The 16133-nt window shown below is 35.1% G+C and overlaps 1 protein-coding gene across 1 annotated transcript; it reads left to right on the forward strand.

The window, feature by feature from the left end:
- The first annotated feature begins 12149 nt into the window (after nt 1-12149).
- Nucleotides 12150-14304, forward strand: LOC105534219 (signal transducer CD24-like). The gene has a single exon (XM_011972903.1). It carries the CDS (start codon nt 12227-12229, stop codon nt 12575-12577), a length of 351 nt encoding a protein of 116 aa, XP_011828293.1. The 5' UTR covers nt 12150-12226; the 3' UTR covers nt 12578-14304.
- The last annotated feature ends 1829 nt before the right edge of the window (nt 14305-16133 follow it).

Genomic DNA, 16133 nt, shown 5'->3' on the forward strand with positions numbered 1-16133 from the left:
ATAATAATGTTGACTTCATTGTCCTTTATCCAATTTTCCTATAGTGCCTCCCGTTGGCTGAACCCAGAGGACACAAGAATCTAGAAGATGAAGTCCAATTAGGTCAGCCACCTTGGAAGTTGATTTTGAGGAACAAATGGAAGCTATATGGCATATGTGTGTTTGTAAGTTATGCACATGTATGTATACATGTATGTATATGTATGTGTCTGTGTATACAATATTACTCCAAACACATTCCTGTAATATATTATTATTTTTGTTTTTTTTTTTGAGATGGAGTCTTACTCTGTCACCCAAGCTGGAGTGCAGTGGTATGATCTCAGGTCATTGCAACCACCACCTCCCAGGTTTAAGCAATTCTCCTGCCTCAGCCTCCCAAGTAGCTGGGACTACAGGTGCCTGCCACCACACCTGGCTAATTTTTGTAATTTTAGTAGAGATGGTGTCTCACCGTGTTGCCCAGGCTGGTCTTGAATTCCTGACCTCAGGTGATCTTCCAGCCTTGGCCTCCCAAAGTGCTGGGATTATAGATGTGAGCCACCACACCTGGCCTACACTTCTGTAATACATTCTATATCAAAAAGACATTATAATATAGAATGAATGCCAGCTCAGACTTAACCATCAGCAGGGCCTTCAAAAGAAGAGAATACTTCACCAAAAGGAGGTTCCATGTAATCGCATTCCTACATGATGTTAGTAAATATTTCAAGAAAAATAAATTCTGTGATTAGGTATGTTTGAAAAATATTGCATGAAATAAAGTTTGAGAGTACTCTGTATTTCAGGACTTCCAAGAGTTTTTAATATTCTAGTGTGTATTATAAAATGCTAAGAAAACTGTATAACATTTAATGTTTGTTCAAATTATTTGAATATAAAATTCATTTTACAGAGGATTTCATAGAATTAATATTCTGAAGAACGAACTTTGAAAAATGCTGGTTTTGTCTAATCCATCCATTTAACATATAGAAAAAATAAATTTTGCTTAAGGTGCAAAGTTGGCTCAGTGGCAGGACCAGAATTCAGGTCTATAACTCAAGAATCTGTGGTCTACTCCTGTTTACACCATATCATATTCCCTTAGTAGCTTTCTCTAATAAGAACTTATTATTAATTTATATTCTGTGACTACCTAAAACTTTTTGGATTTTATTTTAATTTTTTTATTCTATGTCACTTATTCAAATAACAGTTGTATAAAACCACTATTTGCTGTGTAAAATAACATTTTTGTTTTCTTCCAAGTTTTAAGAAAAAAGGTTTCCAGTTCTCTTATTCTGGATTTTGTGAACAAGGCTATTTTCTCTCTCTTCATGTCTTTTGTGATAACAGTGTTTGTTTTACACTCTCTGTTGGTCTGTCTTTTCATCATGAAAGCACATAAAACTGTCAGGAGACTGTGGTTCAGCCAAAGCTCTGCTAATAAGAAGCAGCTTAATTTTGGGCAAGAGACATTTCTGGTCCTCAGTCTCTTGATATGTAAATCTGTAGGGGCAGGGTCTGTCAAATGGCATGGTAGATACTTAGATGCTTTCTAAGCATACATGATTTAGGACATTCACCCAGAGGGCTGTCACATCACGATGCCAGCTAGACCCCGCTGTGTGGTTGTGTCCCCAGCACTCTAGCCCATGTCATGTCCTAAACCTCAGGAAATAGAAAGTTTAGAACAATAGGGAGGCTGCCCCTGGGACAAACGGAGCCAAAGTATGTACTTCTTAGAGCCACCTGCTCAAGGCTGCTGCTACTGACAGCAACTGCACCACCCCTCAACAGCAGGGCTTCCATACTCCTGCATCCACCTTTAGGAGGACTAGGCACTGAGCAACCTACAAGCCATCCTGGGGCCTGAGAACAGATCTGTCATGCCTGCCACTGCTAGTATGCACCATCTAGGTGTCTTGAAGACAGGCCCTTCTTACCCACCACCACAATCACTAGCACCCAGGTGTGCCATATAGGGGACAGGGGATTTATCTGCACTGCCCATTGCAGACCTCATCCATGCAAAACATCAAGAAGCTCAAGGACAGGCCCACACGGCCCACTGCCCCTGTCACACACATGTATCATCTGTGAGTTTAGAGATCAGCTTGCCTTGCCTGCCACTGCTGGCACCCATGAATGTTGCCCAAGAGCCTGAGGACAGTCCCACCATACATGCCACTGCTGACCACATGTATTGCATGTGGTGATGGGGATAAGGCACGCCTTGTCCACCACAAGTGGTACAAGTGATTGCCATCAAGGTCCATAAGGATGGTCCCACCCTGTCTTCTTCTGCTGGTTCTCGTATGTGCATCCCAGGGCCTGGGACCTGGGGCCTGGTCCACCCTGCCAGCTACTGCTGATGCCAGCATTGACCAATGCATATCACTTAGGGATATGGTGATTGCCCATCCAGCTAAGTGCCTCTACTACTGATAGGTGTGTAACCTACTTGGAAGCCTGAAGGTTGCCCTACCACTGCTACTGCCAATGCTGACTCTCTTCATGTTGCTTGGGGGACCACGTCCTGCAATCTCAATCCACCACCGCCAGCACCCAAACATGATGACTGGAAGGCCCAAGGATGAGCCCATCTGAAACCAATACTACCAGTGCCCATGCATGGTGCCCAGAGCCTGAAGACTGAAACCTTTGGACCACCACCACTGATGCCTGAGGACTGGACTGTCAGGCATCCCCATCTCTAGAAAATCCTTACCACAGCCTCCATTAAAAGTCACAGCCTAAGACATTGAGGAACTCACAGACATCACAAACACTGATTACAGCCAAAGAAATTATATGAAGACTACACCATGGTATTCACTCAGAATCAAAGCCAAAGAACATTACCCAACCAAAACTATAGATATATGTATAGAAGTAAGTCATTCTCTTAGAAAGTCAATTCATAAAATTGGAAAAAAAAATGACCGTTACACCAGAGGCGAAGATATCATTGTAAAAACACAGAAAATATGAAAGAGAAAGGAAATATAAACCTTCATAGAAACACAATAATTCTGCAATGAAATATCCCAGCCGAAAGAAAATCTATGAAGTGCCAAAAAATGAATTCAAAATAATGTTAAAGAAACTCTGTGAGATAAAAGAGAACACAGATGAATAATAAAGAGAAATCAGAAAAATAATTTGTAATCTGAATGAGAAATAGAAATCATAAACAGAGCTAATAATTTAAGAAATAAGATAAAAATATAACCAAGAGCTTCAACAATAGACTAGATTGAGCTGAAGAAATAATTTTGGTACTTTAATAAAGCGCTTTTGAAACAACCTAGTCAGACAAAAAATAATAAAAAAGAACAAGAAAAATAGGAAAGCCTATGTGATACATGGGACACCATAAAGTGACCAATTTTCAAATTTTGGGAGACATAGAAAGAGAAATGATGGGCAAAGTCATAGAAAACCTATTTTTAAAAATGATAGCTGAAAATCTCACAAGTTTTGCAAGATATATAGGCATCAAGATACAAGTAGCTCCAAGATCTCCTAATAGATTCAACACAAAAAGGTCTTCTTTAAGGCATGTTATAGTCAAGCTGTCAAAAGACAAACACAAAGTGAGAATTCTAAAAACAGAAGAAGAAAAGTGTAAAATCACATATAATGGTCTCTCCATTAGATTAACAGAGGATTTCTCAGCAGAAACCTTACCGGACAGGAGAGAATGCGATGCTGTATTCATAGTGCTGGATGAAAAAAAAAAAAAAAGTCAGTCAAGAATTCTAACTACATCCAAGAAAACTATCCTTCAAAAATAAAGAAGAAATAGTCTTTCATAGGCAAACAAAAACTGAGGGAATTTTACACCTAGACATATTTTACAATAAATAAGTAAGGAAGACATATATCTGGAAGCAGAGAATGATATATAGCATTATAAAAACACACAAAAATATAAAACTCACTGGTAAAACAGAAAAACAAATGAAAAAGAGAAAAGAGGCAAACATTATCACTACACACACACACACACACACACACACACACCCCATCAAATGGTAGAGGCAAACAATAAAAAAGGAAGAAAGAAACAAAGACATATAAAACAATCAGAAAACAACCAACTGACAAGAGTGAGTCATCAACTATCACTAATAAGCTTGAATGTAAATGGCTTAAATTCCCTCGATAAAATATATAGACTAGTAGAATAGATTTAAAAAACAAGACCTAACTATAGGCTGCTTACAATAAACTCACTTCATCTGTAAATAAATAGACTGAAAGTGAAGAGATGGAAAAAAATATTTCACATAAACAGAAGCCAAAAGCATGCTAGAGTAGCTATACTTACATCAGACAAAGTAGACATTAAGTCAAAAAGCATGAAAAGAAAGTCATTAAATAATAATAAAAGAAGCAACTCAGCAAGAAGATATAACAATTTTAAATATATATGTACAAAACAGAGCACCCACATATATGAAACACATATCCTTCATTTATAAGAGGTAACATAAGAGATAAACCCCAATACAAATGCAGTTGGGGAATTCAAAACATGATGACTGGAAGTCCCAACACCCACAGTCAGCACTGGATATATCATCTAGACAAAATAAACTATCAAAGAAACACTGGACTTAATCTGCACAATAGACCAAATGAACCTAACAAACAATAATAGAAAATTTTATCAAATAGCTCGAGAATACACATCTTTTCATTAGCAAATGGAACATTCTCTAGAATAGACAATATGTTAGGACACAAAACAAATCTTAACAAATTTATAAAAATTAAAATCATATCAAGTATTTTTTCAGACCACACTTGAACAAAACTAGAAATCCGTATCAACATAACTTTAGAAACTGTACAAACACATGGAAATTAAACAATATGCTCCTGAAGGATGATTGAGTCAATGAAGAAATTTAGAAGAAAATAAAAATTTTTATTGAAACAATAAAAATAGAAATGCAACATATCAAAACCTATGGGACATAGAAAAGGCAATGCTAAGAGGGAAGGTTATAGCAATAAAGACTTGCACATAAAAGTAAAAACATTTCAAATAAATAATCTAATGATGCACCTCAAGGAACAGGAAAGCACATATGAGACAAACTCAAAACTGGTAGACACAAAGAAAAATAAAAATCATAGCAGAACTAAACACAATAAAGACTAAAAAATTCTGAAGATTCTTTTAAACAAAATCTTGGTAGTTTAAAACTATAAACAAAATTGATAAACCACTAGCTAAATGAACCAAGGAAAAAAGAGAGAAGATCCAAATAAATAAAATAAGAAATGAAAAGGAGACATTTCAACTGATACCACAGAAATACAAAAGATCATTAGAGACTATTATCGACAACTATAATATAACAAATTTGGAAAAAAAAAACCTAGAGAAAATAGATTAATTCCTGGACATATAAAACCTTCTGGGCATATAAAACCTACCAAGATTAAACCAGAAAAAAAAAAAAAAAAAAAAAAAAAACTTGAACAGATCAATATTGAGTAAGAAGATTGAATCAGTAATGAAAAGTCTCCCAATGAAGGCGGCTTGATGCTGAATTCCTCCAAACTTATAAAGACAAACTAACACCAGTTGTTTTCAAACTTGTCCAAAAAGTTAAACAGAAGGAAATTCTCCAAAACTCATTCTATGAGACCAGCATTATCTGGAAAACAAAACCAAACAAGTAGACAATCAAAAAAGAAACTATAAGCCTATATTCCCGAGGAACACAGATACAAAATTCCTCAAGAAAATGCTACCAAATCCAAAAACACATCAAAACAACAATAGACAATGAGCAAGTGGTATTTATTTCAAGAATATAAGGCTAGATCAACATATGAAAATAAATAAATTTAATATATCACATCATGGAATTAAGGACAAAAATTATATGAGTATCTTAACAGATGCAGAAAAAGCATTTGATAATATTCAACATTTTTTCATGATAAAAACTCTCAAGTCATATATTGAAGGAACAAAACTCAGCATAAAAAAGGTCATATATTACAAACTCAAAACTAACATTATACTGAATAAGGAAAAGCTGAAAGCCATTCCTCTAAGAACTGGAACAAGAGGAGGATGCCCACGTTTACCACAGTTATTCAACCTAATGTTGGAATCTCTAGCCTGAGTGATCAGGCAAGGAAAAGAAAAAAAAAGGTATCTAAATTGGAAAAGAGAAAATCAAATTGTCCCTCTGTGCAGATAATATGATCTTATCTAAGGAATAACCTATAGATTCCACCCCAAAATTATTAGAAATGATAAACAAATTCAATAAAGTTGCCAGATACACAATAATCATACAAAAGTCAGCAGTGTTTTTATACACTAATAATGAACTAGCTGAAAAAGAAATTGGGAAGACAATCCTATTTATGATGCTTAAAAAAATAAAATACTCAGGAATAAATTTAATATAGGAGGGGAAAGACCTTTCAATGCTAACTAGAAAACACTGATGAAAGAAATTGAAGAGTGAAAAAACAAATGTAAAGCTACCCCATGCTCATGGATCAAAAGTAGTATTGTTAGAATGACCGTACTACTCAAAGCAATCTATGGATTCAATGCTATCCCTGTCAAAATTCCAATGATGTTCTTCGCAGAAATAGAAAAGTAATCGTCACATTTGTATGGGACCCCAAATAGTCAATGTAGTCCTCAATAAAAAGAACAAAATTGGAAGCATCACACTGCCTGACTTCAAAATATACTACAAAGCTATAGTAACAAAACCAGTGTAGTATTGGTATTGAAAATAGACACTCAAACCAATGAAACAGAATAGAGAAAACAGAAATAAGGTAATGTATTTACAGCCAACTCATTTTTGAAAAACGTGCCAAGAACATTCATTAGGTAATGGACACCTTCTTCAATAAAAGAGCCCGGGAATATTGGATATTCATATGCAGAAGAATAAAACTGGTTGCCTATCTCTCACCAATATAAAAATCAATTAAAAATATAATGCAACTTAAACATAAAATCCAAACTGTAAAACTGCTAGGAAAAAAACGTATGAGAAATGCTTCAGGACATTGGTCTAGGCACAAATTTTATGGCTTCCAAATCACAGACAAAATAATCAGACAAAAGGGACTGTATTAAACTGAAAAGCTTCTTTGCCACAAAATAAACAATCAACAAAGCTAACAGACAATCTGTGGAATAAGAGAAAATATTTCCAAACTCTTCATCTAACAAGAGACTAATATCCAGAAAATACAAGGAACTAAAACAACTCAACAACAGTCATCATTATCATCAGCATCATCATCATTGTATCATAATCTCATTAAAAATGGGCAAAAGACCTGAACAGACATTTTCAAAAAGACCACACAAGTGATCAACTGGTATATACAAAAAATGCTCAACATCTCTAATCATAAGAAAAAGGCAAATCAATACCACAATGAGATATCATCTCACCTAGTTAGAATGGCTGTTACCAAATAGAGAAAACATAACAAATACTGGTGAAGATGTAGGAAAAAAAATGAATCATTATACACTGTTGGTGGAAATGCAATTTAATACAGCCATTATGAAAAAAACAACACAGAGGTTTGTAAAACACTAAATATATAATTACCACATGATCCAGCAATCTCGCTACTGAGTATTTAGCCCAAGGAAAGGACATTAGTGTATCAAAGGGATTCTTGCACCCTCATGGTTTTCAGCACTATTGACAATAATCAAGATATGAAATCAACCTAAGTGTCCATCAATGGATGAATGAAAAAAGAAAATATGTCATTCATACCTGATAAAATGCTATTCAGCTATTAAAATGAAGGAAATCCTGTCAATTGCAGCAAAATGGATGAAACTGCAGGTTAAATGAAATAAGCTGAGCAGAGAAAGAGAAATATCACATCTTCTTAATCATTTGTACGAGCTAAAAAAGTTGTTTTCATGAAGGTAAAGAATAGAAAGATGGTTAGTAGAGAATAGGAAGTGTGGTGGAGGATGAGAGAGGTTGGTTAATGTTTGCCAACATACAGTTAGATAGAATAAATAAGATCTGGTGTTTGATAGCAGAGTTGAGTGACTCTGTTTCCGATATATAAAATGATAAATGTTTGAGGTAATGAAGATCCTAAACACCTTGATTTGATCATTACAGATTAAATGCGTATATCAGGATATCATATATAGCCCACAATATGTATAGATGTATCAATACAAATAATAAATTTAGCATTGGTTAAATGTTTTATTGTATGACACAGACTGTTCTAAATGCCTTATGTATTGATACATTTAATTATAAAAAAGAACATATGATTTATAAATCATTCTACTATAAAGACACATGCACATGTATGTTTATTGCAGCACTGTTCACAATAGCAAAGACTTGGAACCAACTCAAATGCCCATCAATGATAGACTGGATAAAGAAATTGTGGCACATATACGCTATGGAATACTATGCAGCCATAAAAAAGGATGAGTTCATGTCCTTTTCAGGCACACGAATGAAGCTGGAACCCATCATTCTCAGCAAACTAACACAAGAACAGAAAACCAAACACTACATATTTTCACTCATAAGTGGGAGTTGAACAGTGAGAACACCTGGACCTAAGGAGGGAAACATCACACACCGGGGCGTGTCAGTGGGGTGGGGGTAGGGAAGGAGTAGCATTAGGAGACATACCTAATGTAGATGATGGGTAAATGAGTATAGCCAACCACCATGGTACGTGTATACCTTTGTAACAAACTTGCACATTTGCACATGTATCCAAGAACTTAAAGTATAATTTTTAAAAAATTAAAAAGAATATGTGATTTAGAATTATTTCTTAGACTGCACATAATATTCTCAATGTAGCTGCTCTTTTATTTTACACAAGAATAGGATGGTGGTGTGCAAGGGAGGTAATGTGCTGTTTTTAAATTTTTTTTCAATTATCATCCTGAAGGAGAGCGCTCACTGACATATATCTTTGTAAATTGGCTGTTTTGCTACCTGCAAAGTTTGTATTTAAGCAGCAAGCACTATTTCATACAATTTATAAAAACACTAAGATGTGCTCTGGGTAACAGAATTGTTTTAATACATTTTTAGTGTAAGATTTCAAACACTTTTTTTTCTAATTTTTATTCTGAAATTTTCAAACGTGAAGAAAAGTTTAAAGACACTGAGTGAACATCTGAACACCTCTACCTCTTTGTGCATATTCTCAGACTCATCAATGGCTAACATTGTAGCCACTTCGTGTTTTCTCTGCTCTTCCTCTCTCTCTCTACTTATACACACACACACACACACACGTGTATATGATTATATATATACACATATTTATGTGTATATATACACATATATGTATATATACACATATATACACACATTTATGTAATTTACAAATTTACATGAATGATGTTCATATTTAATTTTTTGATAAACCATTTGAAAATAAGTTGCAAGCATCACATGTTATACCTAAATAATTCAACATACACCTCTTACAAATAAAGACATGCCTTATATAGCCACAATATCATCACCACATTGTGTGAATATCTTGTTTGTCAACAATGTTTTGCCTGACAATTTTAGTACCTATCGATGATAATGAATGACAAAATTAATCATACAGTAGAGGTGGTAGAATGGTGATTTTGTATGCCCTCAATATTTCTTAGTGAACATTCTTTGTAAAGAAGAGTACTCTACCACCACATACACATATTTAAAAAAATTAACCTTCCTCTCCCTTTTCCACCTTTTTTTAGGTTATCAATATGAACTCATGGATTTCAAAAAAAATAAGGTGTTATATACACTTACACTGATATTCTTTTAATGATAAAATTGTCCAATATTTGTCTAGTAAAATTCCTTAAACTTGACTCCTGTTTTTTTTTTAAATAATTCCATTAGACTTCTAAAGTTTTGGCTCTAGTCCCTGACTTTCAGATAGCACTTCTGGACCCACCTGGGGATTGGAGGTACTTGCTGCCCTGAAGGTAAGGTCACAGACCTTCCTGGCATTGCTACCTGCTGACTGTAGAGTCCCAAATCCTTGGGTGAACAAAGAAAGCAGCCAGGGAGTGGTTACAGTGGGTTTTGGGTTGAACTCAGTGTTGTGCTGGCTTAAGGTGTGACACAATGCAGACCTAGTGATGACAGCCACAGAGGTGCTTGTGTCACACCACCCCCAGCTTTATTTAGGTGGCTTATAACAGAGATAGAGACTCTGTATGTTTGAAAAAAAAGTGAAGGATAAAGAACAAGGGTATCTGCCTGGTAATCCAGATAAATCTCCTGGACCTCGTAGAAGACCATCAAGGTGGTATCTCTATGAGTCTGCAAGAACCACAGTGTTACTGGGCTTAACATGCCCCCTAAAGGAGATAAAGTGTTGATCACAGCATTTGAGTCTTTCATTATCTGGAAAGCCTTCCACAGAAGGATGGCTACAAATAAACCCAGACAGTGAAGACTACAATAAATAACTCTTCAATGCCCAGATGCTGAAGAACATTAACTAGCATCAACACCATCCAGGAAAATATGACCTCACCAAAGAAACTAAATAAGGCACCAGGGACCAATCATGGACAAAGAAATATATATGACCTTTCAGATAGAGACTTCAAAATAACTGTGTTGAGGAAACTCAAAGAAATTCAAGATAACACAGAAAAGGAATTCAGAATTATATCTGATAAACTGAACAGAGATTGAATTTATTCAGAAGAATCAAGTAAAAATCCTAGAGCTGAAAAATGCAATTGGCATGCTGAAAAATTCATCAGAGAACTTTAATAGCAGAATTGACCAAGCAAAAGAAAGAATTAGTGAGACTGAAGACAAGGTGTTTGAAAATACACAGTTGCGAGACAAGAAAAGATAATTTTTTAAAAATGAATCTTGCATACAGAATCTAGAAATTAGCATCAAAAGAACAAATCTAATAGTTATGGACCTTAAAGAGGAGGTAGAGAAAGTAATGTGGTAGAATGTTTATTCAGTTTGATAATAACAGAGAACTTCCCAAACCTAGGAATGACAGAGAACTTTTCAAACCTATTGATAAATATATCAATATTCAAGTATGAGAAGATCATAGAACACCAAGCAGATTTAACCCAAAGAAGACCAAAGAAGTTTGAATAATCAAACTCCCAAAGGTCAAAGACCAAAAGGGATCCTAAAAACAGAATGAAAAGCAGAAAAAAAAAAGAAAAAAGAAAAGAAACAAATAACATGCAATAAAGCTTCAACATGTCTGGAAGCAGACTTTTCAGTGGAAACCTTAAGGACCAGGTGAGAGTGGCATGACATATTTAAAGTTCTAAAGGAAAAAAAAAAAAAAAAAACTTTTACTATGGAAGAGTATATCCAGTGAAAATATTATTCAAACATGAAGGAGAAATAAAGGCTTTCCCAGACAAACAAAACTAAGAGATTTCTTCAATACCAGACCTGTCCTACAGAAAATGCTAAAGAAACTACTTTGATTAGAAAGAAAAAGACATAATCATCTGAAGGTACAAAACTCACTGATAATAGTAAGTACACATAAAATCACAGAAAATTAAAACACTAACTGTGGTGTGTAAACTACTCTCATCTTAAGTAGAAAGAATAAACAATGAACAAATAAAAAATAATAAGTAGAACAACTTTTCAAGACACAGTCAGCACATAAAGATATAAATACAAACAACAATAAATTATAAAGAAGGAGGATGAACTTAAGACTTAAGAGTTTTTATTGTTTTCTTTGCTTGATTTTTGTTGTTTATGCAAATAGTGGTGTTATCAGGTTTAAAAAATGAGCCATAGGATAGTATTTGCAAGTCACATGGTAATCTTGAACCAAAAAAATACACAATCAATACACAAAAAAATGAAAAACAATAAATTAAATCATATTACCAGAGAAAATTTGCTTAACTAGAGAAAGATAGGGAAAACAAGAAGCAAGTGAAGACCATAAAACATCCAGAAAGCAAAAAATAGAATGGCAAGATTAAGACCTTACTTATCCATAATAACATTGAATGTAAATCAATTAAACTCTCCAATCAAAACACATAGATTGGCTAAAAGAGTAAAAAAACAAGACCCATTGATTAGTTGCCTACAAGAAATGAACGTCAGACCTTGCCTGCACCCTCCCGGAGCCAGCAGTTCTTCAAGTACCCAGCATCCAGCGAGACGTGCAGAGCACCAAGGGAGGGGACATGGGCAGAGCAATGGTGGCCAGGCTTGGGCTGGGGCTGCTGCTGCTGGCACTGCTCCTACCCATGCAGATTTATTACAATGAAACAACTGTTGTGACAGTTTCAAGTAACTCCTCCCAGAGTACTTCGACTGCCCCAAATCCAGCTAATGCCACCATCAAGGCGGTTGGTGGTGCCCTGCAGTCAACAGCAAGTCTCTTTGTGGTCTCACTCTCTCTTCTACATCTCTACTTGTTAAGAGACTCGGGCCAAGAAACATCTTCTAAACTTCTCCATCTTCTAAACCCAATCCAAATGGCATCTGGAAGTCCAATGTGGCAAGGAAAAACAGGTCTTCACCGAATCTACTAATTCCACACCTTTTATTGACACAGAAAATGTTTAGAATCCCAAATTTGATTGGTTTGAAGAACATATGAGAGGTTTGACTAGATGATAGATGCCAATATTAAATCTGCTGGTGTTTCATGTACAAGATGAAGGAGAGGCAACATCCAAAATAGCTAAGACATGATTTCCTTGAATGTGGCTTAAGAAATATGGACACTTAATACTACCTTGAATATAAGATTAGTAATAAAGGATGTGATTGTGGAATGGAGATTCAGTTTTCATCTGGTTCATTAATTCTATAAGGCCATAAAATAGGTAATATAAAAAGCTTCCATGATTTTATTTATATGTACATTAGAAGGAACTTCCAGGTGTTACTGCAATTTCTCAACGTGTTGTTTCAACAGTACTAATTTAATGCTGATATATTCTAGATGAAGTTTTACATTGTTGAGCTATTGCCGTTCTCTTGGGAACTGAACTCACTTTCCTCTTGAGTCTTTGGATTTGACATTGCATTTGACCTTTTATGTAGTGATTGACATGTGCCAGGGCAATGGTGAATGAGAATTTACCCCCGGGTCCAAGCATTCTGAGAAACTCTTGATTATCCATATAGAGTCAAATGGTAGGCATTTCCTATCACCTATTTCCATTCAACAAGAGAGCTACATTCATTTAGCTAAACAGATTCCAAAGAGTAGAATTGTATTGACCGTGACTAATTTCAAAATGCTTTTATTATTATTATTTTTTTTAGAGGGAGCCTCACTTTGTCGCCCAGTCTGGAGTGCAGTGGCGCGATCTCAGCTCAGTGCACCCTCTGCCTCCCAAGCTCAAGCAATTCTCCTGCCTCAGCCTCCTAAGTAGCTGGGATTACAGGCACCTGCCACCATGCCTGGCTAATTTTTGTAATTTTACTAAAGACAGGGTTTCACCATGTTGCCCAGGCTGGTTTTGAACTCCTGACTTCAGGTGATCCACCTGCCTCGGCCTCTCAAAGTGCTGAGATTATAGGCTTGAGTCCCTGCGCCTGGCCATCAAAATGTTTTTTATTTCTGCATATGTTGAATATTTTTTACAATAAAAAAATGATCTGTTTTGAAGGCAAAATTGCAAATTTTGAAATTAAAAAGGCAAAAATGTAAAGGAATCAAAACTGTAAATCAAGTATTTGGGAAGTGAAGACTGGAAGTTAATTTGCATTAAATTCACAAAAACTTTTATACTCTTTCTATATATATACTTTTTTTTTCTTTAAAAAATAATTGTGGATCAGAATAGCCACATTTGGAACACTTTTTGTTATCAATCAATATTTCTAGATAGTTAGAACCTGGTCCTAAGCCTAAAAGTGGGCTTGATTTGACAGTAAATCTTTTACTACTGCCTCGACACACAGAAACCTTTTAAAAAGTAGACACTCCCTGAAGTCTTTTGTTCACATGGTCACACACTGATGCTTAGATGTTCCAGGAATCTAATATGGCCACAGTAGTCTTGATGACCAAAGTCATTTTTTTCCATCTTTAGAAAACTACATGGGAACAAACAGATTGAACACATCTGAAGCTACGGTGTGTGTGAATGAACACTCTTTTGCTTTATTCCAGAATGCTGTACATCTATTTTGGATTGTATATTGTGTTTGTGTATTTATGCTTTGATTCATAGTCACTTCTTATGTTATGGAATTGATTTGCATTGAATACAAACTGTAAATAAAAAGAAAGAAATGGCAAAAAAAAAGAGAGAAAGAAATGCACCTTATCTATAAAGGCATACCTAGACTGAAAATAAAGAGATGAAATGATATTCCATACCAATGAGAACCAAAACAGAGCAGAAGTAACTGTATTTATGTCAGGCTAAATAGATTTCAAGACAAAGCCTATAAGTAGATACAAAGAAGTTCACTCTATAATGATAAATAAGTGAATTTAGCAAGAGAATATAGCAATGTCATTATAAGTTTTATTTAATTTTATTTGAAGTTCAGGGGTACAAGTGCAGGTTTGTTATGTAGGTAAACTTGTGTCATGGGTTTTTTTGTATAGATTTTTTCATCCGGGTATGTTTTTCCCTTTTTAAAATTACTTTTCCATAAGTTTGGGGGGTACAAGTGGTATTTTGTTACATGAGTAAGTTCTTCTGTAGTTATTTGTCAGATTTTAGTGCACCCATCATCACAGCAGTATACACTGCACCATATTTGCAGTATTTTATACCTTGCTCCCACCCCTACACTTCTCCCCAAGTCCTCAAAGTCCATTGTATTATTCTTATGCCTTTGCATTCTCATTGCTTAGCTTCCACATATCAGTGAGAACATGTGATATTTCATTTTCCATTCCTGAGTTACTTCACTTAAAATAATTATCTCCAGTCTCATCCAGGTCACTGCAAATGCTGTCAGTTCATTACATTTTATGGCTAAGTAGTATTTGATCACATATATACACCACAATTTCTTTATTCACTTGTTGATTGATGGGCAGTTGGTTTGGTTCCAAGATTTTGCAATTGTGAACTGGGCTGCTATAATCATGTGTGTGCAAGTATCTTGTTTGTATAGTGGCCTCTTTTCCTCTGAGTAGATATTCAATAGTGGGATTGCTGGATCATATGTAGTTCTGTTTTTAGTTCTTTAAGGAATATCCACACTGTTTACTGTTTTCCATAGTGGCTGTACTAGCTTACGTTCCCACCACTTGTAGAAATGTTCCGTGATCACCGCATTCACACTGACATTTACTGTTTTTTAAATTTTTTGATTATGGACATTCTTCTGGGAGTAAGGTGGTATTGCATTGCATTTTTATTTGCATTTCTCTGCTCATTAGTGATGTTGAGCATTTTTTCATATGCTTGTTGCCTGTTGTATTTTTTTTTTTTTTGAGAATTGTCTATTTAGGTTCTTAGCCCACTTTTTGATGGGATTGTTTGTCTTACGATTTTTTTTAAGTTCATTGTAGATTCTGGATATTAGTCCTTTGTCAGAAGCATAGCTTGTGAAAACTTTTTCCCCCTCTGTGGGGTTCCTGTTTAGTCTGCTGACTTCCTTTTGATGTGAAAAAGCTCTTTAGTTTAATTAGGTCCCAGCTATTTATGGTTTTTGTTTGTTTGTCTTGTGTTGCATTTGCTTTTCGGTGTTTGATCATGAAATTCTCAGCTAAGCCAATGTCTACAAGGGTTTTTACAATGTTATATTTTAGAATTTTTATAGTTTCAAGTCTTAGGTTTAAGTCCTTAACCCATCTTTAGTTGATTTTTGTATAAGTTGAGAGATGATGATACAATTTCATTCTCTCACATGTAACCAGCCAATTATCCCAGCATTATGTTGAAAAGGGTGTCCTTTCCCCACTTTATGTCTTTTGTTTGATTTCTCGAAGATCATTTGGCTGTAAATATTTGGGTTAATTTCAGGGTTCTCTATTCTGTTCCATTGGTCTATGTGCCTATTTTTATATAAGTACCATGCTGTTTTTGTGACTATGGCCTTATAGTATAGTTTAAATTCAGGGAGTTTGATGCCTCCAGATTTGTTCCATTTTTGCTTAGTCTTCCTTTG

The sequence above is a fragment of the Mandrillus leucophaeus genome, unplaced genomic scaffold (genome assembly GCF_000951045.1).
Source record: "Mandrillus leucophaeus isolate KB7577 unplaced genomic scaffold, Mleu.le_1.0 Scaffold1318, whole genome shotgun sequence".
In the NCBI taxonomy this organism is placed as follows: domain Eukaryota; kingdom Metazoa; phylum Chordata; class Mammalia; order Primates; family Cercopithecidae; genus Mandrillus; species Mandrillus leucophaeus.

Coding starts and splice junctions, on each gene's coding strand:
- LOC105534219 (XM_011972903.1), top strand. CDS start 12,227: ATGGGCAGAGCAATGGTGGCCAGGCTTGGGCTGGGGCTGCTGCTGCTG.